We start from the raw sequence: 21,267 nt of genomic DNA, 5'->3' as shown, positions 1-21,267 counted from the left end.
AGCTTGGCTTTCCATGAAGTCCCCGGTGGCCTTGGGGACAGTCAGTGAAGACAGAAACTCACTGCTGCCCTGAACACGTGCTTTCTCCCTCCCCATTTAACCAGAGCTCCTAGGGTGAAAAAACATGTTGAGTTTATGATTGACTTCTTTTAAGGAACTTAAAGAATTTCCTGGGGTGGATAATTGAGCATTTCTACCTTTATCTGGGAAGCTGATTTTCATCTCATACATTTCCCTGAGGCCTTGCTCTGGTGCCTTGATTCCTGGCACTCTTCTTGGTCCTTTTAGCAGTTATTTTCACTTGCTTTGGGGTCAGAGAAAGCCACCGATGGCTTAGTCATTAGTCTAGAAACTAATTATTGATTTAATTCAATAACTAGGGAGATTCTTAAAGTTCATTTGTTTCATTTTAATTTGTTATTTCTATTTCCGCATGCATTCTCAGTTTATTCTTATTTAAAAAATAAAAAAGGGGGAGAGCAAAACTGAAAGAATAGGAATTTTTGGCCCATTTTATAGATGAGGACAGTCAAGCCCCTGAAGAGTGGGTGAGCTGCTGTTGCGTCTCCTCACATCCCCTGCCCACCTGCTGGGAGGTCAGAATGAGGGCAGTCATGCATATCAGCAGCTGTTTTCTGTCACTTCCAGGTGTTTCCTAGTGGAAATCTGTGTTGTAAGCTGCTGTAAATGATAGTCTTGCTCAGCTGCATGAGTTACTGTTTTCTGTAACTGCTTCTTTTAAAGGAAATATTTCTGAACTTTTGTCAGGATTTTTTAAATTGCTTTGTAATATTTAAGACGTGGCTGGGTTATCCAAACTAGCTTTCCTCCCACATGACCAAAACCACATGCCCTGCTTGATGATTCAGGTATAGGAATCAACAAAATGTCCTACAAAATAAATTCGAATAGATTGACCACTTTTCTCCCCTTTGATTGTCAGTGTGAAGTGAGATCAGTTGTCACTTGTCCCTAAAGGCTGAGCCTGTTGCTATTTCCAGTAGAGGTTTTGGGCCGCTGCCAGCCCGTCGCTCTCTTACCTTCTGCTGCTCAAAACTCTCTTCATGTTCAGCCTCACCAGTGCATTTCCACCAGTGGTCCCATCTGGAAGCCTCAGCACAGCCGGACTTTCTCCCAAGCTGGGAACGGCCTCTTTATCCTGTGGCCTTAGCACTCGGGCCTCCTCCTTTTGGCCAGAGGAATGAGAGGGTGATTTCTGACCCCCGGAGGCCAGCTTCAGACCCTGAGGCCTCCATGTCCACATGCATTTCCCAAGTACTTTCCAAGGGCTCTGCGTGCACAGCTCATTGAGTCTCAGGCTGGCAGGATCCTTTCTCAGATGAGGCGCCAAGATTAGAGACCCAGGGTCACCACTAGGAAGCCACAGAGCCAGGATCTGAGCACAGCTGTGTGACCCAGAGCCCACATTTTCCACCCTCCTGTCTGGTCCATCATTGTATAAAGTGAATTTGTTATCACTTCATTAAGTTTGTAAGTTCATAGTGCTGTATATGGAGTTTATCTGAGGGGAGTGGTGTTTGCACTAATGTCCACTTTATACATAAAAACGTTGGCTGTATAACATGGAGACCCTTGGGTGTGATGCTTCTAGGTGCTCTGTGAAAGCGATTTTAGCTCTCAGTTTAAAAAAGTGCAGGTTACTGTTACTGCCCCCGCTTACGGTGAGCAGCCCCAGAGTGGACGGTGCAGTGATGTCTGGAGGCCCCACACTGGGCCCTCACCGAGCACACCTGAGCAGCCTGATCTGTCTCACCCCAGGCCGGTGCGGCTTCCCACGCCCAAGCTCACAGGCTCCTCTTGCACCCCTAACACCCACCATGGCTTCTCTCTTTGTTTCACTTCACTTGATGCACTTTGAATAACATGTGCACAGTACAGGTCACATCCTTGCAAAGTTAGCTACAGGAGAGGTTCCTTGATGCCCGCAGATTGTCGGTCCTCACAGCTCAGGGCAGCAGTTCCCAGCCCGGCCTGGCCCCACCCTCCAGGGGCATCTGCTGGGGCTGGTGTTTCAGGCTGCTTCATAAAGAATAGAATTCAATTTGAAGTTAATTACAACTAAAGTGATCAAGTGATCACTTGATAAAGTGATCAAGTTTTTCATCTTAAATGTTAATCCTCAAAGGATCTTGCAAAACAACTCAGTCTTGCCCTTTTGAGGGCAAGAAAGTAATGAGTTTTTAAAAATCAATAAAAGTAGGACATAAAACCTGTAATAATAGAACTTTAAAGCGAGGAGGAACTTTTGAGGTGATCTAATCAGCCTCTGCATTTTGTGCTTGGAAAAGAATGGGGGACGAAATAGATCAGGTCCCATCTCTGCTGTGGTTTTCCACTAGAAGGTAAAGTTGAGAAGGAGGAAAAGTAGGGTTTGGTGTTAGAGGATATGATTTGGTTTGAGAGCAGTTGGGGCATCTGTGGCCCATTCACTTGTACTTCAGATAAAACCTTTAGGTTAATTATGGTTGATATTTTAGGGGTTTGTTCAAGCAAAGGACAGTAAATAGAACCCTCTCCTCAAGTTTCACTCTTGGATTTTTCAAATCCCAAAGACGAGGGGTGGGGGAGTAAAAGAACAGTAATCATAGAGGGTAAGGAAATATGTTTTGATATTTATAAAGGTTTAGTCTAAGATAAAATCTTGGGCATAAAGAATACTTTTACAAATGATTTATACTGGTTCTTTGTGTAATTCTCGGTGGTTTTTGTTTAAAGATTTGTTGTTGTTGTTGTTTTCGTAAATTTTCATGTCATTAACCTTAACATAAACTCCTCATTGCATGTTTTATTAACCCTTGGTGTATTCATTTTCTTCTGACTTGAAAGAGTAACCCATTAGAATTTAACCCTGATGTCTTGAAGAAGGCTGCAATTCAGAAAGCTTTAAAGGTAAACTAATAGTTTTCCCTTTGAAAGTTAATTAAAACATATTGAAAGAGATGATGCTCTAACCTTTATCGGTTTATTGACAAATTCTTCCCAAAGTAATAGAGTAATTACTTGTTTAGTTGCGGAGAGCCTACTTTTGTTGTCAAAGAATTAGTAGTTAGAAGAATTTAAGTCGATTTTGATGATAAATTTTACAAAATACCAATATGGTAAATTAGACTTTTGTCCTGTTGGCCTTAGGCAGCAGTATCTAAGGTGGTTTTAAATCATCTGTACTTAAATTGGATTTGTATTTGTGAAAATGGTGAAATAGAAGTTCTGTTTAAAATCTTAACCAGTTTTTAGATTGTGATTAAAACATATGCCCGATGCACTGTGACTTTCCATTAAAAAATCACCTCTTCCAATATGCTGAGTCAGGGCTGGCTCTGAGTCAGTGACCTCGTCGTGGCTTTTGGTGCTGCTAGTTTGGATGACAGATCTTTTAAGAAGCTTTAAATCTCATTAAATGAGGTATATTGAAAACTAAGCTCCACTCCCGAAAATGACATGAGCATGTATTTTCTGGCTAAATTGTTAAAGGTTTTCTATGACTTACAAATGTTTTATTATTTTTTTCTAATTTCTTTGAGCATTTTAGACTTAAATATTTTGGGGGGTGAGGGGTTAAATGTAGTTGCTTTAAGAAACTATCCAAAGGAATCAGGAATGGTTTTTAATCAGTTTCATCCAGAAGAATAAGTTAAATTTCAGAAGTGAGGAAGACTAGCATTCTGCTTTGATGCAGTATTTAGTAAGCCCTTAACCCCACCCCACACTGAGGAGGTGAGGTGGCCTACTCCTTTGGAGTACTAGTTAGTTAGCAGAGTAGTCGAAATACCTGTTTGGATAGAAAGCCCAGAGATAAACCCACACACATGTGGTCACCTTATTTTTGATAAAGGAGGGAAGAATATACAGTGGAGAAAAGACAGCCTCTTCAATAAGTGGTGCTGGGAAACCTGGACAGCTGCATGTAAAAGAATGAAATTAGAACACTCCCTAACACCATACACAAAAATAAACTCAAAATGGGTTAAAGACCTAAATGTAAGGCCAGACACTAAAAAACTCTTAGAGGAAAACATAGGCAGAACACTCTATGACATAAATCACAGCAAGATCCTTTTTGACCCACCTCCTAGTGTAAGGGAAATAAAAACAAAAATAAACAAATGCGACCTAATGAAACGTAAAAACTTTTGCATAGCAAAGGAAACCATAAACAAGACGAAAAGACAACCCTCAGAATGGGAGAAAATATTTGCAAATGAAGCAACTGACACAGGATTAATCTGCAAAATATACAAGCAGCTCATGCAGCTCAATATCAAAAAAACAAACAGCTCAATCCAAAAATGGGCAAAAGACCTAAATAGACATTTCTCCAAAGAAGATATACAGATTGCCAACAAACACATGAAAGGATGCTCAACATCACTAATCATTAGAGAAATGCAAATCACAACTACAATGAGATATCACCTCACACCAGTCAGAATGGCCATCATCAAAAAATCTACAAACAATAAATGCTGGAGAGGGTGTGGAGAAAAGGGAACCCTCTTGCACTGTTGGTGGGACTGTAAATTGATAACAGCCACTCTGGAGAACAGTATGGAGGTCCCTTAAAAAACTAAAAATAGAACTATCATAGGACCCAGCAATCCCACTACTGGGCATATACCCTGAGAAAACCATAATTCACAAAGAGTCATGTACCACAATGTTCATTGCAACTCTATTTACAGTAGCCAGGACATGGAAGCAACCCAAGTGTCCATTGACAGATGAATGGATAAAGAAGATGTGGCACATATATACAATGGAATATTACTCAGCCATAAAAAGAAACAAAATTGAGTTGTTTGTAGTGAGGTGGATGGACCTAGAGACTGTCATACAGAGTGAAGTAAGTCAGAAAGAGAAAAATAAATACTGTATGCTAACACATATATATGGAATCTAAAAAACAAACAAAAAAAGGTTCTGAAGAACCTAGGGGCAGGACAGGAACAAAGAAGCAGCTGTAGAGAATGGACCTGAGGACACGGGGAGGGGGAAGGGTAAGCTGGGACAAAGTGAGAGAGTGGCATGGACATATATACACTACCAAATGTAAAATAGATAGCTAGTGGGAAGGAAGCAACTGCATAGCACAGGGAGATCAGCTCGGTGCTTTGTGACGACCTAGATGGGTGGGATAGGGAGGGTCGGAAAGAAATACCTGATCCTCACCAAAACACTGGGAGGAATCATATCCATAACCTTCACTCACCATTTCTTTGATAACTGAAGATTATTGACCCACAGAGCGTGATGGTTAGAATGAAGGCTCTCCAGTTAGGCTAGACTGTCTGGGCTTGAATCCCAGCACAACTGCTCGTCAGTGGGACCTGCAGCAGGCTGCTGAGTTCTCCCTGGTTTGTTACTCAGAGTGGTAGTGATATTCTCTCCTGTATGGGAGTGTTGAGTACATTAACTAAGTACATGCATGTAAAAGTGCCCAGTGTAGCGAGCATAATATGTATATTTTTAATTGCTATTATATTATTTAAGCCTAACAGCTGAGCTCTGGAAGTGGTATTATGCCCATTTTATAGATATGAAAACTGAGGTTCAAATAAATACGTAGATCTCAGTAATCAAGTGGTAAAAAGCTAAGATTTAAATTCAACGCAGTCTGACTTAAACGCTTATATTTTCATTATACCTTGTGTGTCTTACTTGTACTGATGCATTTTGAATATTGCGTCCTGATAGAAAACTTAGTCACTGATTTAACCTTACTTCATAGAATCCAAAACATCATCCATTTTAGGATGCAGGTTTTGCATCCACGGGTTCAACCAACTGAGGATCGAAAATATCCTGAAAAAATCTACAGAAAGTTCCAAATAGCAGCATTACATTGTGTTTACAACTATTTACATAGCATTTACACTTTATTAGGTATTATATGTAATCTGGAGATGACTTAAATTATATGGAGGATAACACCAGGTCATTTTATAGATGGGATTTGAGCATCCTCGGATTTTGGTATCCTGGGGGGTCTTGGAACCAACCTCCCACAGATGCTGAGGGACGACTGTACACCATTATTTTATGAACTGCTAAGAAAGAAAGTAAGGTGCTAGTTAAGGTTTGATAGTGTTTATTTTATACTTACTGAAAGAATTTTTAGACTTAAGATAAACAGATTTTTATCATGTCACATGCACACACAAAAGGAAAATATACGCAAAATAAATTGAAGAAAGCAGTGATAACTACCACTCTACTATAATCTGCCCTCAAACAGGCATTTAAAGTCATCAATTGTAAGTTTCATTTTGTTTTCAGTGATGTTAGAAAGTTTAAAAGGGGGGGGGTATATTGTAACTGATAAGCTACAGTAAACCTCTGTGAATGAATGGCTACTTTTTCAGAGATTAAGTAAGTGTATTAGTTAAACTCAGCTTCTGTATCAAAGACTCATGAGTAGCAGTAGCTTAAGTAAAGACAGAAGTTTATTTCCCTTGAATGTCACAGAATTCTGGCCTGTGGCTTTGTGGTACTCAATGCCTCCAGCCAGAAGGGGGGCACAGCAAAGGCCAGACCTCCCCAGACTGTTACAGGGCCACACCTGACTACAAGGGAGATTCGGAAATAGACTCTGTGTCACAGAGGATTTGTGCTCAGCTATGACTCTGGGACTCTCGTGTTAAGGGAAGAAGGAGAAGTGGATTTAGGGGGGAAGTTAGTATTCTCCCACGGCAGTCTGTAGCCTTGGATTTTTTTTAACAACGTTTATTTCATTTTGCAGAATTCATTCACATCAAAAAGATGAACCAGAAACTAGATTATCGCAGTAGGTTTGGGCTAGTAATATTTTATTCCAATAATCATGAATTTGACGCCTCTGTCATTGTTGCAGTGTTGAGGATTGACTCTAAAGTTATTTAACTTAAAAACATTTTGTGACCTTCTAATTAATTTCCACTAACACAAATATTTAACAGCATCTTCTGTGGGGCTAAGTTATAAATAAACCTCATGTCCCATATATGTTGCATTTTACTATGTATTCTTCTATCAGCTGTCTGTGCTAAAGTATGCTTCTTACCATTTTTTCTTATTCCTGAATTTTTCTCATTGCATTTGTATCTGCTTAAATGCGATTTAGATTGATGTTTATTCTTCCAGTCAAAATTACTTAGCAGCTGGTAAGCAAGGTTCGATAATCTGATAGCTACATGTTTGAACAGAAGATACTAAATTAAAAACATAAAAATGTGCCTCTGACACTTTATTATTTTTACTATTTCAACCAGAAGACTGTTCTGAATCACACACTCTCACATTTGTCCTTCCTGTGCTTTTCTGTTTCCATTTGTTGCACTTTATTCATTTTGTTACCCTAGTAAAATAAGTTTTGAGAGCTGGAATTAACATTAAAGATTTTCGGAAGATTCCACTTTTCCAAAGTTGCTTGCTTTAAGAAATAAAAGACCTTAACGTTTTAAAATTGTTTGCAAATACAAGTTTTCTTGATTTATTTTATGTAGATACAATTATGGCTTTGGGGTGTGTTAGCAATTAATTGTTTTCCAGTTAAATTGTGCCTAGATACTCCCTGTAACTGAAGTATCAGAAGTAAATAGAAATGACTGTTAATATAAGCCAATAATTCTGTTTTTAGTAATCCCCATTTCAAGATGTGTTTATTGATTTTTATCTGTTTTTTGTTTTTGGTTAGTCAGGGAAGAAAATAAACAGCAACCCAAATCCTCTTGTCCAAATGTCAGTTGGTCACAAGGCCCAGGAGAGCAAGGTAAGGCGCCGACAGTCTGACTGGGGCGCTCCCTGTGACCGTGCTGTCACTGTCACCAGTTGGGGGTGGTGCAGGCATCAAGACCATTGATTTATGAGTCTTTCTTTTGTTTTTCTCAAATCAGTTGTTTGATAACCAGCTACTTAATTTGGTATCAAATATATTCATTTAAAAGTAACATTAAAAAGTGACATGAATATGTTAATTATACTTTTGCTTGATTTCATGGGTAGATGACATGGGACAAATTCTAAGTTTCCTTTGAATGTCCTATTAATATTTTGTTTAAAAGACAACCAGCAGTGCACAGTAAGTCCCCTACATACGAATGAGTTTCTTTCTGAGAGTGAGTTCGTAAGTCCAATTTGTTCGTTAAGTCCCACAGAGTTAGCCTAGGTCCCCAACTAACACAATCGGGCGGCTATATAGTACTGTACTGTAATAGGTTTATAATACTCTTCACACAAACAATACATAAAAAACAAACACAAAAAATAAAGAAAACATTTTTAATCTTACAGTACAGTACCTTGAAAAGTACAGTAGTACAGTCCAACAGCTGGCATCCAGGGGCTGGCATCGAGTGAACAGGCGAGAAGAGTTACCGACTGGAGGAGGGACAGGAGGGATGGTCAGCAGGAGGAGCCAGAAGGCAGAGGCTGCAGTTTCCCTCAGCCTGGCGTGGACGGCACAGGCTCTGGTTCCTCTCTGGAGCCGGCTACACATTCGCATCTTTGAAAGTTCACAGCTTGAAGGTTCATATGTAGGGGACTTATTCAAAAAATATGATTCTGTTCAAAAATTGAGAGAGGGCATTGCTGTTGCTGTAATATGTGCTACTTTCAGGAAACATTTCAGGAATTCCTCCCTTTTTTTAACTGCTAACCATTAATCTAAGAAACTTCCTGACGTGCAGCACTCCGCCGGCCTGGGGAGGTCGTGGAGTGAGGACCACACGTGCAGATGGCGCATTGTCATGGGGGCTGGGACCTGGGCTGGGAGCTGCTGGCAGGTCATCTGCTGACACACTCTGGACCTTCCACAGTTAACTCATGATAGGACAGCCCAGAGGATAGGTGTCATCCTTAGCTTCCAAGTGCAATACTCGATAAACACAGTGTGGTAGTGCTTTTCCACAGAAACTATCCCAGAGCTGATTTTGGATATTTCTTTCAGATTCGGTATAAAACCAATGAACCTGTGTGGGAGGAAAACTTCACTTTCTTTGTCCACAATCCCAAGCGCCAGGAACTCGAGGTGGAGGTCAGTGATTTGCATGTTTACGTGGTTGTGTTTGTATCTCTGCGTCACACAGTCAACACGGGGAGAACCGCCATCGTGGGCCCACCAGAGGGGTTCATGTCCTAAGTGTCGGGCGGGGGGCGGTCAGTTTTTAATTTTTAACCTTTGACTGACTGTTCCTGGCGTCCAGAGGTGCAGTGGGTGTTGGTGTCCACATGTCGGCACCACTGTCAGCCCTGCTGGACGTGCTTATTCTAGTCGCTTCTGTGTGGCTACCTCAGGGTACTGCTCGTAATGACGCTTCCCTTGCTGTTCCTTCCTCGCTGCCAGCCCGGCCTCGGCGTCAGTGGACACCTTTGCCTCCTTCCAGATCCTAAGGGCAAAGCCTTTGTGTTTCACTTCCTTCTACTCCTCCTGCCTGTTTGCTGAGTGTTTTTGTCATGAATGGGTGTTGACTATTGTCAGAGACTTTGCTACAAGATGATCACGTGATTTTCCTTTTTAAGTTTGTAAATATGGTGAAATGCAGTGTTGACTTTTAAATCTTAAATCTTGCAAACATTTACTGGTTTTCAAGATTTAACGTGAGAAAACCTTGCAAACAAATCTTTATTTGGGCGTAACCCCACTTGTGATGTAGTATCCTTTTTATGTGTTCAATTTAATTTGCTAAAATTTTAAGAATTTTTGCATCATAAGTGAACAATAAAGTTATATTGTGCAGCACAGAGAACTAGAGCCATTATTTTGTAATAACTTTAAATGGAGTACAGTCTATAAAGTTAATGAATCACTTTTATATACCTGAAACTAATACAATATTATAAACTGTACTTCAATTTTAAAAAAAGGATAAGATCGGGTAACCTTCAAAACAAAGAATTTTTGCACTCCTCTTAAAATAATCTATAGTAACTGGACCTTAGATTTAAAAAAATAGTTTTTAATGTTCTGTAAACTTAGTTATTTCATTAAAAAATGCTTTTGCGATTACAGTTTAAACAATAAGCAATCAGGCTGTTCGGTTTTCACGTGTAGTTAACTTATTTGATCATTGCTGTAGAGCCTATGAAACCACCAAAGTTCTTACTCCTTTTGGTTAAACTACCTGTATCGCAGCAACCTAACAGGAGTGATTCCTGTTGCAGAGGCAAAGCTGAAGGTTATTATTCAGGAGCCAGAAATTGTCGTGCAGTTAAAGCAGATATTGTACATTTCGAGTAGAAGTCTTAAAAGAAACTTGGAAATGGGTCTTCTCCATGAACAAGTGTCACCCCTGGAACGTGGCACACCACCAGGCGTGTGTATTGTCACCGTGTTCACAGGACTGGAGACATTTCCTTCTAATCTTCAGATTTGTGTGGACTGCCGCCCCTCAGCTCAGGGTCCTTGTAATGGATTCCTCGAACGGGGTTTTCTCTTTCTCGTGCTCATTATGACTATGTGATTGGGAGATGACAGGCCCTGTGACATGGCTACACTGTAGCATTACTTGTTGCCATGTTTTGAGTCTCCCTGAGGGGATTTCCTACTGTGTTGTGCATGGCGACAGGACGTAGAAGGAGGTGGCCGAAGACGGGGTTTGGGGCCTTCCTGCGTGTTCTGTCTCCATCCCCAGCGTTGAGCGCTCTGTCGTGTTTGGCAGGTGAAAGATGAGCAGCACCAGTGTTGCCTGGGGAACCTGAGGATCCCTCTCAGCCAGCTGCTCACCTGCGAGGACATGACCCTGAACCAGCGGTTCCAGCTCAGTAACTCAGGCCCCAACAGCTCGCTGAAGATGAAGCTCGCCCTCAGGGTACTGCCGTCTCCAGAGCGTGGCTGGGGGAAGGGTCCTGGGTGGGCAGTGCTCATGGTGCTCACGGTGCTGGACGCAGGGCAGGGATGACAGGAAGGTGCTTTACGGGGAGTGTGAGTTTTCACATTGCTGCTGGCTGTGTAGCTCAGGGGAGAGATGGCCAGGGCTTGGACTCCGACACCGACAGCAGCAGTGTTTCCAGGTTGCTTGAGCAGGCCCGGAATTGTTCCTTGGGCTTTCACATGAATCCCACCAGCCTTTTTTGTTTGTTTGTTTTTTAATCCTTTTGTCCAGAAAGTATTGCTATCTGGATCAGTAAAGTTTTCTGCTAATGTTAAATTTTCAAAGGTCATTCAGAAAAAAAGAATTAAAAAAAACTCTGCAAGACGGTAGAGATTACAGGAAAAATATTGTCCAAAATAGATGATGATTCATTTGTAAGTACCTAAGGAAATGCTGAAAATAAAACTGGCAAACATACGGGAAAATGCTAAGACTCTCTAATTTTTAAAATGCAAATTAAAATGCAGAACCAACTTTTTAAAAAAGTAAAACAGACTTAGTCTGTGGAAGGTGTGGTGGAAACGGGCTCCTTGTGCCCGGTCACAGCCGTTCCAGAAGGGACTTCAGCGTCTTCAGTTGTAAATCACAGAGCCCTTTCTCTGGAAACCTGACTCTTGGTAATAACACAGAACTGGGGGTGTTGGCTGCAGCTTTACTTGGTAAAAGCGGGAAGAAGCTTCAGGCCGTCGGGATGACCCCCAATGCAGGGTGTAGACTGCTCGGGGACATGTGCACACTCAGAGCTAATGTGAAAGGAAGCAAAGCGGGGAGGTGTTGCTCCCATGTCGACCCTAGGGGTCCGGCAGCCTCGCCCTTCCACGGTCGCTGGTGGAGACGGTAGGATAGGGGTCAGTGTAGGATGGGATTTGTGGCTCGGGCTCTGCCACTGTCAAGCTGTCACCACTGTGCAGAAGAGTGGCCAGGAGGAGGCCCGAGAGAGATGCACAGAAGTGAGGCTTGCACCATGCGGTGCTGTGACGGTTACCTGCATGTGCCTTTTTCTACACTTTCTGTAATATGGTAGGATAGCTGAACAGAGAGGCTAGATTGTTTTTCATGTTTTGTGCCAAGCTTTAAAGAAACGTTTGCAAATGGGTATCTCTAAAGCTATTCATGTATGAGGCTGTTACCAGTGTCACCCGTTTTAATTTTGTATCTGTTTTCACCTCTAGGTACTCCACCTTGAAAAGCAAGAAAGGTCTCCAGACCACCAGCACTCAGCTCAAGTAAAGCGACCCTCTGTTTCCAAGGAAGGGAGAAAAATATCTGTCAGATCTCAGATGTCTGCATCGCCAGGCACTGGTGAGAGCAGCCCAGCCCCATCCACGCCGGTCCTCGGGGGCTGCGATGATAAGCCGGGTGTGCAAGAGAGAGCCCAGCCCGCAGACGCCAGCCCGCAGGGGCCGCGGGACCTGGGCAGAAGCTCCTCCAGCCTCCAGGCCGGCAGCACCGGCTCCCCCAGCCACATCTCTGTCAAGGAGCCCACCCCAAGCATCGCCTCAGACATCTCGCTGCCCGTCGCCACGCAGGAGCTGCGACAGAGGCTGCGGCAGCTGGAGAAGTAACTAGACGCCCCTTGCTTTTGCTGAATCGGCGCTTGACCCGCCGGCTGCGGGGAGGGAACGCGGTCCTAAGCCAGACAGCTTTCAGGCAGTGTGGTCCTTTCGCTCACCGAGCCTTTGGCTTTCAAAGTAAACCCGCCATTTTCCAGGGCCTAGTATTTGGCTTAGGAACAGTGGAGAGATCCTCAGACCAGGAAGGCAGAGTCTAAAGCTGACCTGACGCGGAAAGGCTTGGTGGAAGCTGGACATGTTTGTCACATGAGAACAGGCCCTGCTCTTTTATGCTTGGCCCCCACACGTTTCACCACCCAGCGGGTTTGTCTTGTCTGTGGATGTTTGTGTGGATTTCTCACTTATGCCCCGTGAGTCATGGGCATGTCCGTGGTTTCCTTAGATAAGGACAAAGTCCGCAGTTACCTTAAGCTTCCGACGTGAGCCTTTTCCTCTCAGCAGGGGGAGTGGGTTGCCCTTTGGGGCGGTCTCCTCTTTGCTGCCCTGCGGTGTGCTGAGCACGAAGCTAAGGCCGAGGTGTGGAGCCTGTGGCCCGGGGCTCAGCCGGGGCAGGCGGCCGTAACCCATGCGCAGAGCAGCTCTGCTCGTGGCTGCGATTTCGGGAGAAAGGAAGCAGTCCCTGTCTCTCCCTTGCTCTAGAAAGAAATAGAATTTTAAATAAGAAACCAGTTTTTCTCAGGAGCTAAATTTGGGGAGAAACCCAGAAGATCTTGGAGCTGAGTCAGAGCCATCATTGGTTGTCCTGGAGCTGGTGCCTCAGCCTGAGACGGGTCTGGAGGGGAGGGGGTGTGACTTCATCAGACGACCCGTGAGGGGCACAGCGAGGGGCTCTGAGAAAGGAGCGCAGGTTTGAGCAGTTCTAGGGTAGACATAGCTTCAGAAACACTGAAGAGTTGATGTGTGTAAGGAGACGCCTGTGTCTTGTTTTCACTTTGGGCCATGGATTTTAGTAGTTGGGTTATGTTGAACCCTCGGATGAAATATGAATGCAGCTGGTCCGTTTATACCCAGAAGTTCAGACTAGGTTCACGTTCGTGGGGACTTTGCTTCCCTCCTGTCTGAGTGAATGAACGTGCTCACAGCCTCTGTGCTGTCTGAGGAGTGCTCTCACTCTTGGCTTTGTTTCCCCAGTGGGACGACCCTGGGACAGTCCCCGCTGGGGCAGATCCAGCTGACCGTCCGGCACAGCTCGCAGAGGAACAAGCTGGTGGTGGTCGTGCACTCCTGCAGGTGAGCTGGGCTCTCGGCCCTCGCGTCACGGACAGCAATTTGTTTCATTCACAGACGAGAGCAAGTAGGCGGCGCTGCAATTAGATGCTGTAGTCCTGGTTTTCAGGTTCTTAACCTTGTTTCATAACATTTTCTGTTACCAACCATTTTGGTTGCTTTGTAACACTCCCTTAAACTGCCATATTGTAGTTTATGAGACATTCCCTATGGTTGAACGTTTACAGCGCTATAATAAGCCTAGTTTTCTTTTATTGAAGTGTCTTTTGGGGATTCACTTTCCAGGAGTAGATTTATAACAATTCAGAGAATTCAGTCAAGTCTGGTGGGTAGTGACAGGAATAGCTGTCGTTGTTTGGGAAGAGCAGACGAGCTCTGTTCCCCACAAGCAGGACCATTTGTACCGGTTCAGTAAACGTAACGTGATCTGACGGTGTTGCTCCAGTTTGTATTTGATGAACGTTGATGGTGTGGAGCTGATTATTTTCCTTTATGTGACTTGATTGTCTCACTAGTAGCTGTGATGTAAATATGTGATAGAAATATTTGGATGTTATAAAAAGGTGTGGAAACAGGAAAGTAAAATTAGTAACGTTTAGAAACATGATTATATAAATGTCGAGTTCGCTTCACTACCTATTTATTGAGCACTTTCTATGTTCCTGCTGCCGAGATAATTACTATGCGAGATTCCGGAGCAGCAGTCCGATTCAGAGGACTCTCCCTCATGGGCTTTCGGTCCATCAGCAAGTGAACAATTGGAAGTGGTTGCAGGGACAGCTGACCCTTGAACAGCACGGGTTTGAGCGGCATGGCTCCACCTACACGTGGAGCTTTTCAGTAGTAAATGCCACCACCCTACACGATTTGCAGTTGGTTGACTCCAAGGATGCGGAACCATGTATGCAGAGGGTTGGAGCCCTTAACCTCCATGTGGTTCAAGGGTCGGCTGTAATTAAATACTAGCATGTTTGGCCCAGTTGTCCGAGGACAAGAGCAGCGTGAAGCTGCATGAAGGAGGTGGGCCTGCGTCTCTGAAGCGTTCGGGTGGACGAAGGGCAGAGGGTGGGGTCCGTGGCCTGAGCAGGAGCCGGGGAGGGGTCTCCCGCGAGGCTGACCGTGTCCCCTCACTGGGAGGGGACAGTGAAGCAGTGTGGAAAGGTGATTCTCTGTGGGTCAGAACATCCCCCAAACCCTGGGTGCAGGAAACGGGGCAGAGGCCACCTCTGCAGAGCCGCCGAACGAAGTGTGCGTGGGAAGGAGGCAGTCACGGGATACAAGTAAAACCAGGTAGCAAGTTCCAGTGCGGTGCTCCTTGTCATTTTACTAGATTCTAACACCGAGCATTCTCTGGTCTGTGTTATAAGAAATCTCATTGCCTTCTCCGAAGACGGCTCTGATCCCTACGTCCGCCTGTATTTGTTACCAGACAAGAGGAGGTCAGGAAGGAGAAAAACACACGTGTCAAAGAAAACGCTGAACCCCGTGTTTGATCAGAGGTACGCGTCCACTCAGTGGGGTAGACAGTTGTGTTCACCACTCAAGGAAGGCCTGGTGGTGCCTTGGAATGACTGAGGCATTTACACCAGTGAGAGCAGGAGTGAGAAACGCCTCCCCAAGAGCGGTCATAAACTTGTTAACATAAATAAATACACAGGCATTTGAGCATCACATCGTGAATCCTCAGGCCACACTCCACCAGGGAAATAGTAAGTCGATTGGTGTTGATATCTAACTCAGTTACTAGTTGCCTAATCATGGTTTCTCACCAGTGACTTTATTTACACGGAGGTGGGAAACCGATGGGCAGGCACCCAGCCCTGGTGTGGGTGTGTGGCTCAGCCGCAGCCTCTAAGAGTTCCTGCAAACCTGGGGTTCAGGCTGCTCGCTCTCGGGAAGGCCGGCCACGTCCATGTGTCCCCGCGTCCCCACAAGGCCTCCGACCTTGTCCTCTGCTTTGCCAGCTTCGCTTCTGGAGGCTTTTGTCCTGCAGCATCCGGTTTCAGCCACCAGAAGATGCCTGCAGATCCCCTCCTCCGTGAGGCTGCTTCTCGGACACCCTACTTCTGTTCACTCACAGGCTTGGAGCTCACTCTCTTTGGGGGAGCGGACTGGCCTGGGCTCCCTGGTGTGTCTCACACACCACGGCCCATGTTTTACACCGGGAGTCAGGCGTCGTGTCCACACGGGGGAGCCACAGGGTCAGCCTTTCGCATGTTTAGGATTCCAGTCTCCTCTTATGTTTGGAAAATAATGGAAAAAAAAACTTTGAGTCTTCCTGAAGGGCCAGGTCCAAACATGTAGCAGGAGAGATCAGTTTTATAATAAAAAATGAACATCACATTTGGAATGGTCTCCTAAGCAGCAATGTCATTTTTTAGTTACAGTAAAACAGAGCAAAATTATGGAGAAATTTAAGGATGATCCTCTTTTTTCCACTTCAGCTTTGATTTCAGTGTCTCGTTGCCGGACGTGCAGAGGAGAACCTTGGACGTGGCCGTGAAGAACAGCGGTGGCTTCCTGTCCAAAGATAAAGGGCTTCTCGGCAAAGTAAGTTCGAAAAAAAAAGTCCTACGCCTTGTAAAAATTAAACACTTAACCCAGAGTACTCTTTTTAGACTAGATTTATGTACATGGACAATCCACATCAGCTAAGCTGCTGTGAGTGGTTTGTGAGCCGGTATCGATGTGAATTATCCCCCCTGGTACTTTGTCATAACTTCCTGTCAAGACTGTTGGATACAGGAAGGGCCTCTTGGGTATAATTGACCATATAGGTCATGGGTGGATCATAAGGGTAGAAAAGTTGAAAAGTGAGAGGCTGAAAATGAGGGAGAGTGTGTTGCCAGAGAAGATCGGAAGCGATGGTGAGAGGCCTGAAACCCACTGTTGGAGGCCTTTTCTCACCACAGGTCCTGGTCGGTCTGGCATCTGAAGAACTCGCCAAAGGCTGGACCCAGTGGTGAGTGTCCCCCAACAGACAGATGCAGAGCCCCGTGCGTCCATTCAGGAGCGCTTCCCCTGTGACCGCGTGTCTTCCTGTGTCTCAGGTACGACCTCACGGAGGATGGGACGAGGCCCCACGTGGTGACGTAGGCTGCGCTGGCCGAGGAGCCCCCGCTGTATCTGCCAGTCCCGTGCCGACACGCAGCCCACACAGACGCACCCATGCTCTTTTTATAATTTCATGTACTTGGTTACTTGTCCCTTAGTGGTTTTATAAAACATTGACGTTTTAGGCGTTATTTGGCCATTATTAGCATTAAGTTTTGTATGTTTAATTTCCTCTAGTATTTCACCAGTTTTTTCGGCGTGCATAGGACAGTGGTCAACCGTTGTGTGCGTAAAGCTGTACGTCAGTTGTCTCTCCTAGGAAGCCGATATATGGTTGTGCTTTTTTATTGCTTTGTTTTGTATATCACTGAGGTGCACTATGCTGTGTAAATAGACTATTTTTTATAACCTCTACATGCTGGTTTGAATTCAGAAGAAAATGGATCAAGGAAATATATATATTTTTTTCTTCTAAAACTTATTAAATTCTTATGACAAATAACCGTTTTTGCCTCTGCAGGAAAAAGCTCTCAGTGACCTATTTTGTGGTGTTTCTTTTTAAAAAGAAAAGCTGAAAGATTAGTAAATATTAGTATATTTCTGCCCATTATGAATGATGAAAGAATGTATTCGAAGTATTTACACTTTCATAAATATAAAGATGTATTATTGAGAAGTCAGTTGAAGTGCTTATAAAGAAAAATGTCATATAACTGAGTTATATAAAATATTAAGAGAGTTGTCATGGTTCATAAATCATAGTGCACTAATCTGAAATTTCTTACATAAAATGGAATGTCTTAAGTTTATTTCTAGTTGCTTGTTGTAACTTATTCATGAAACAGTGCAGACACATAATCATACTTTTCCTGAAATGTAATACAGACGGATTTTAAATGTTAGCAGTTAGTCTGTTGTGAAATTTATAGTGTTTTTCAGCCCGAAAAGAAAGACAAACTCACGTTGTCCCCGTAGAGGCTGTGAGGTAGGTCGGGGTGAGTAGCGAGGAAGTCGCGGCGGGAGCCGACTCCGGCCCGTGATCGTCAGCGTGACGCACGCAGAGGACAGAGCCTCCGAGCGGCGCCAGCCGCCACCGCGGTCCCCGGGCTCCGGCGCGGCGGCTGCTGGTTGTAAAGAACCCCGTACTGGGTTTCCTCACTTTAGGCCATGACTGACCTCAGTATTGGGATATTGTTATACAGCTTTTATTGGGGGATATTTTTCTTCTTAGGTTATGAAAAGCATGTTTTAGATACTTAAAGGCCCCAAGCCTCTTAGGAGATGAGGCTCCATAGCCGCGCGGTAGCTGTGCATGCCCCGAACACAGGGTGCACGTGTGCAGAAAGAGCTTTAAGGATTCTAAGGCGTGTGATGCAAATGACTTCCTTAGCCAGAGGGCACCCTACGGTTATGTAGTAATCCTGGGGAAAACAGAGCTGTGAGATTGAGTCAGAGACCTCACTAGGGCCCCCGCCATGGACCTCCTGGGCGTGACTGGCCTGCCCAAGTGCCTGTGTGGACGCCACTGCTGCTCCTGCCCTCTGGCGGGTTTCAGTTGTGCCCATCGCACACTGTGAACCCTGGGTGTGCGTGTGATGGGGCCTGTAGCCTCGCAGTAGGTCTCACGCAGTCGTGCAGACCCGGTGCTCTCGCAGCTTCCTGGGTCACGAAGCTTCTCCGAAGCCCCAGCAGAGACCATCTCCTCTGTCAGCGCGCGAGGGCGTTACGAACGTGGTGACACCCAGGGGTGTGTGCTCGGGAAACACCTAACTCTGGTATTGCAGCAGCGTGAGGAAGGCAGGTAATTCCTAAATCTAGTTGCCTGCCCGTGGTATTAGATCTTTGGAGGTTTTTTAAAAATTAGGTTTGTTGTGGGAATTCCCTGGTGGTCCAGCGGTTAGGTCTCGACGCTCTCACGGCCAGGGGCCCGGGTTCGATCCCTGGGCGGGGAACTAAGATGCCACAAACCATGCGGTGCAGCCAAAAAAAAAAAAAAAAAAAGTTTGTTGCAGGGCTCTGGCAGTGGTCCCCAGCCTTTTCGGCACCAGGGACCGGTTTCGTGGAAAACAGTTTTTCCGTGGACTGGGGGTGGGGTGGGGGAAGATGGGTCAGGCGGTAACGCCAGCGATGGGGGAGTGGCAGGTGAAGCTTTGCTCGCTCACCTGCCACTCACCTCCTGCTGTGCGGCCCGGTTCCTAACCGGTCCTCCTCCCAGGGGCTGGGGACCCCTGGCTCCTGGCATATTTCTAAGACAGGAGAAACACTCACTGAAATGTAGCATACCAGTGATTTCTACCAACATCCCCAGCTTTTGGGTTTTGTAGCCACGTGGTTCACCTATTCAACGTGTATTTTACACTGTGGAATACTTTAATTAAGCAATTAGGCAAAATAAATGCCGTGAAAGGTACAAAACCCAAACAAAGCCAGTTAGCAGCATGATGCCCACCCTCTGTATGGACGCTGGGACTGGACACAGACCCAGCAGCCAGCTCCATTCTCTTTGAAAGGAAAGGGATGACTCTGAGGTCACTGAATTACCTCCCACGTAGGATTCTGTCTTGATGGCCGATGGGTGTTTTGGGAACCTCTTGTGTCCAGTTGGGCAGCTGAGAATCAGTATCAGGCCAGACCCCCGGCCGGGCTCCAGGATCCTGGTGATGGACACTCCGTTCTCAAAACCTTCATGGCCGGTGGTTCTGAATAATTGATTCATCTGGGAAAAGGGAACTTTAGCTTTTCTACCTTGAACCAAACCAATGGAGGGGAAATTAGTGTTGATTAATTTGAATTGTTACTTTGTTGCTTATCCTGTGCCTTAAAGTAGGAAGTGTGAGGCGTTGCTTCAGGTTAAAACAGAAGGAGCCTTGCAGCTGAATTCACCAAGTTTATTCCTCATCCAGAGGTCAGCCCTCCTTTGTCAAGCACTGAAGCCAGATGCAGTCAGCGTGTGTGTTTATATTGTGGTTGTTGCTTTAACTCCAGTCTAGCTGGATGGCCCGCTGCGGATGCAACACAGCAGAGGGTTTATTGTAGAATGCCCTTTCCGCTCAACTAATTTTACACGACAGTGCATGTGTTTATTCAATAAAACGTTTCTGTTAGCTCACTTGTGATTTGTTCTTCCTTTGTCTTTTGGAGTAAAATTTTTAGTGTGGAAGCAGATAATTTGAAAAGTGGTTACAGTATTGTATTTATATTTGCTAGTTGTGAAGTCTTTCATTTTCAAAAGAACTACCTCAGAGCACTGATATTACTCCTTTTGTTTCCATCTTAATTTGACTATTCTCTGCCTACCTCAGACTCTGAGTTTTGAAAACAGCTCTTCTGAAAGATAATCATGAGTAGAAAAAACAGTCTTTAAAACCAGAGCACTGAGAAGTAATGAAAGAGGGTCTGGTTTGAACAAGTGGAGGGGAACCACTAGAGGTGCCACTGCTGTTGGCATGCCCTGCCGATGGTCGGGGTGACTGAGGCGAGTCTCAGGAGTCTAGCGTCAGCCTCCCTGTTAATCAGCTCACTCAGCACCATCACAGTAGCATAATCCCAGTTTAGCTTTATTTAAAACCATTTCCCGCCTGGACTGTAAGTGTCCAAAGCAGAGGTTATGTGGGTGTTATTTAAATCTTTCCCAATTGTTTATCACTGTTCCTAGCACACAGTTGGTGAATAAATATCAGTTGAATAAAGGATGAATAAACCTGGCAGACCTTAAATAACATTAATTTGTCCTAACAAGTTTCCGTTTAAGGAAAGGTAGACACCTATTGATATTTCTTAGTTCCAGCTAAAGAGAAAGGTACTGGTGAACATAGTAAAGAGTACACCCTATTGAGACAAAGGCCATAGTCTGAGAAATAATTGAGAAACAATTGAGGCAGAAAAGTGGGAAATGAGCCAGGAAGTCTGTCTGTATTTAGTGTTAATCTGGAAATCCTGGGCAATACGATAGGGAAAGAAAAAGATTATAAATTTTGTATTGGGAAAGAAGGTCATTTTCAAATACGAGATTGCCTATGTGAAAAACCTAAGAAAATCATCTGAAAACTTTTGAATCGAACAAGTATTTAATAAAGGGTCAGTTATAAAAACCTACAAATTTCTGTGGCTTATACACTAATATTGACAGCGACTAGAAAATATAGTGGAAAAAAATCATACAGCAGCCCTGGAACCACAATAGCAGTGAAAACCTGCAGCGATTGGGAGTGGGCAGGCTGGGTTCAGCGCTTCCCAAGAGCCCCGTCCCCAGAGAACTGCCACTATTTGGCTTAGCTGGCTCCTAGGGAAACCATGTGGAAAACAAACAGTGGCAGTTGTTTAACACAGCAGGTCCCTGGGGTGGCAACACAAGTTGGGACAACAGGAGGCTGACCAAAAGATTTTAAAGGAAAACGTGGAAAATTGATGTCCGAAAGGGGCTTGGGAAAACTGGCATTCCTGGGGCTCTAGAAAGATGTGCACGTGCAGGGCTGTACACGTGTCCAGGAAAGGCCCGTGCGAGTGAGCCCGGACCTGTCACCTCCAGCTGGTGTTGAGGCATCATG

The 21,267-nt window shown here is 44.7% G+C and overlaps 1 protein-coding gene across 2 annotated transcripts in view; it reads left to right on the top strand.

Moving 5' to 3' along the window:
* Window positions 1–19,829, top strand: part of ESYT2 (extended synaptotagmin 2) — a 74,476-nt gene extending 54,647 nt beyond the window's left edge. Inside the window, exons 14-22 of one of the 2 annotated variants that reach the window (XM_060107671.1) lie at window positions 7,691–7,765; window positions 8,942–9,028; window positions 10,653–10,802; window positions 12,038–12,426; window positions 13,571–13,669; window positions 15,034–15,165; window positions 16,111–16,216; window positions 16,579–16,628; window positions 16,717–16,855. In XM_060107671.1, coding sequence (XP_059963654.1) covers window positions 7,691–7,765; window positions 8,942–9,028; window positions 10,653–10,802; window positions 12,038–12,426; window positions 13,571–13,669; window positions 15,034–15,165; window positions 16,111–16,216; window positions 16,579–16,628; window positions 16,717–16,762 — 1,134 coding nt within the window. In that variant the 3' untranslated portion in view covers window positions 16,763–16,855. Of the gene's footprint in view, window positions 1–7,690; window positions 7,766–8,941; window positions 9,029–10,652; window positions 10,803–12,037; window positions 12,427–13,570; window positions 13,670–15,033; window positions 15,166–16,110; window positions 16,217–16,578; window positions 16,629–16,716 lie in introns of both variants that reach the window. The other variant, XM_060107670.1, reaches the window with a different exon arrangement.
* Window positions 19,830–21,267: the final 1,438 nt, after the last annotated feature.

This window comes from Mesoplodon densirostris, chromosome 9, assembly GCF_025265405.1.
Source record: "Mesoplodon densirostris isolate mMesDen1 chromosome 9, mMesDen1 primary haplotype, whole genome shotgun sequence".
Taxonomy (NCBI): domain Eukaryota; kingdom Metazoa; phylum Chordata; class Mammalia; order Artiodactyla; family Ziphiidae; genus Mesoplodon; species Mesoplodon densirostris.
Note: the sequence above shows the minus strand (reverse complement) of the source record. Positions and strands in the feature narration are given on the sequence as shown.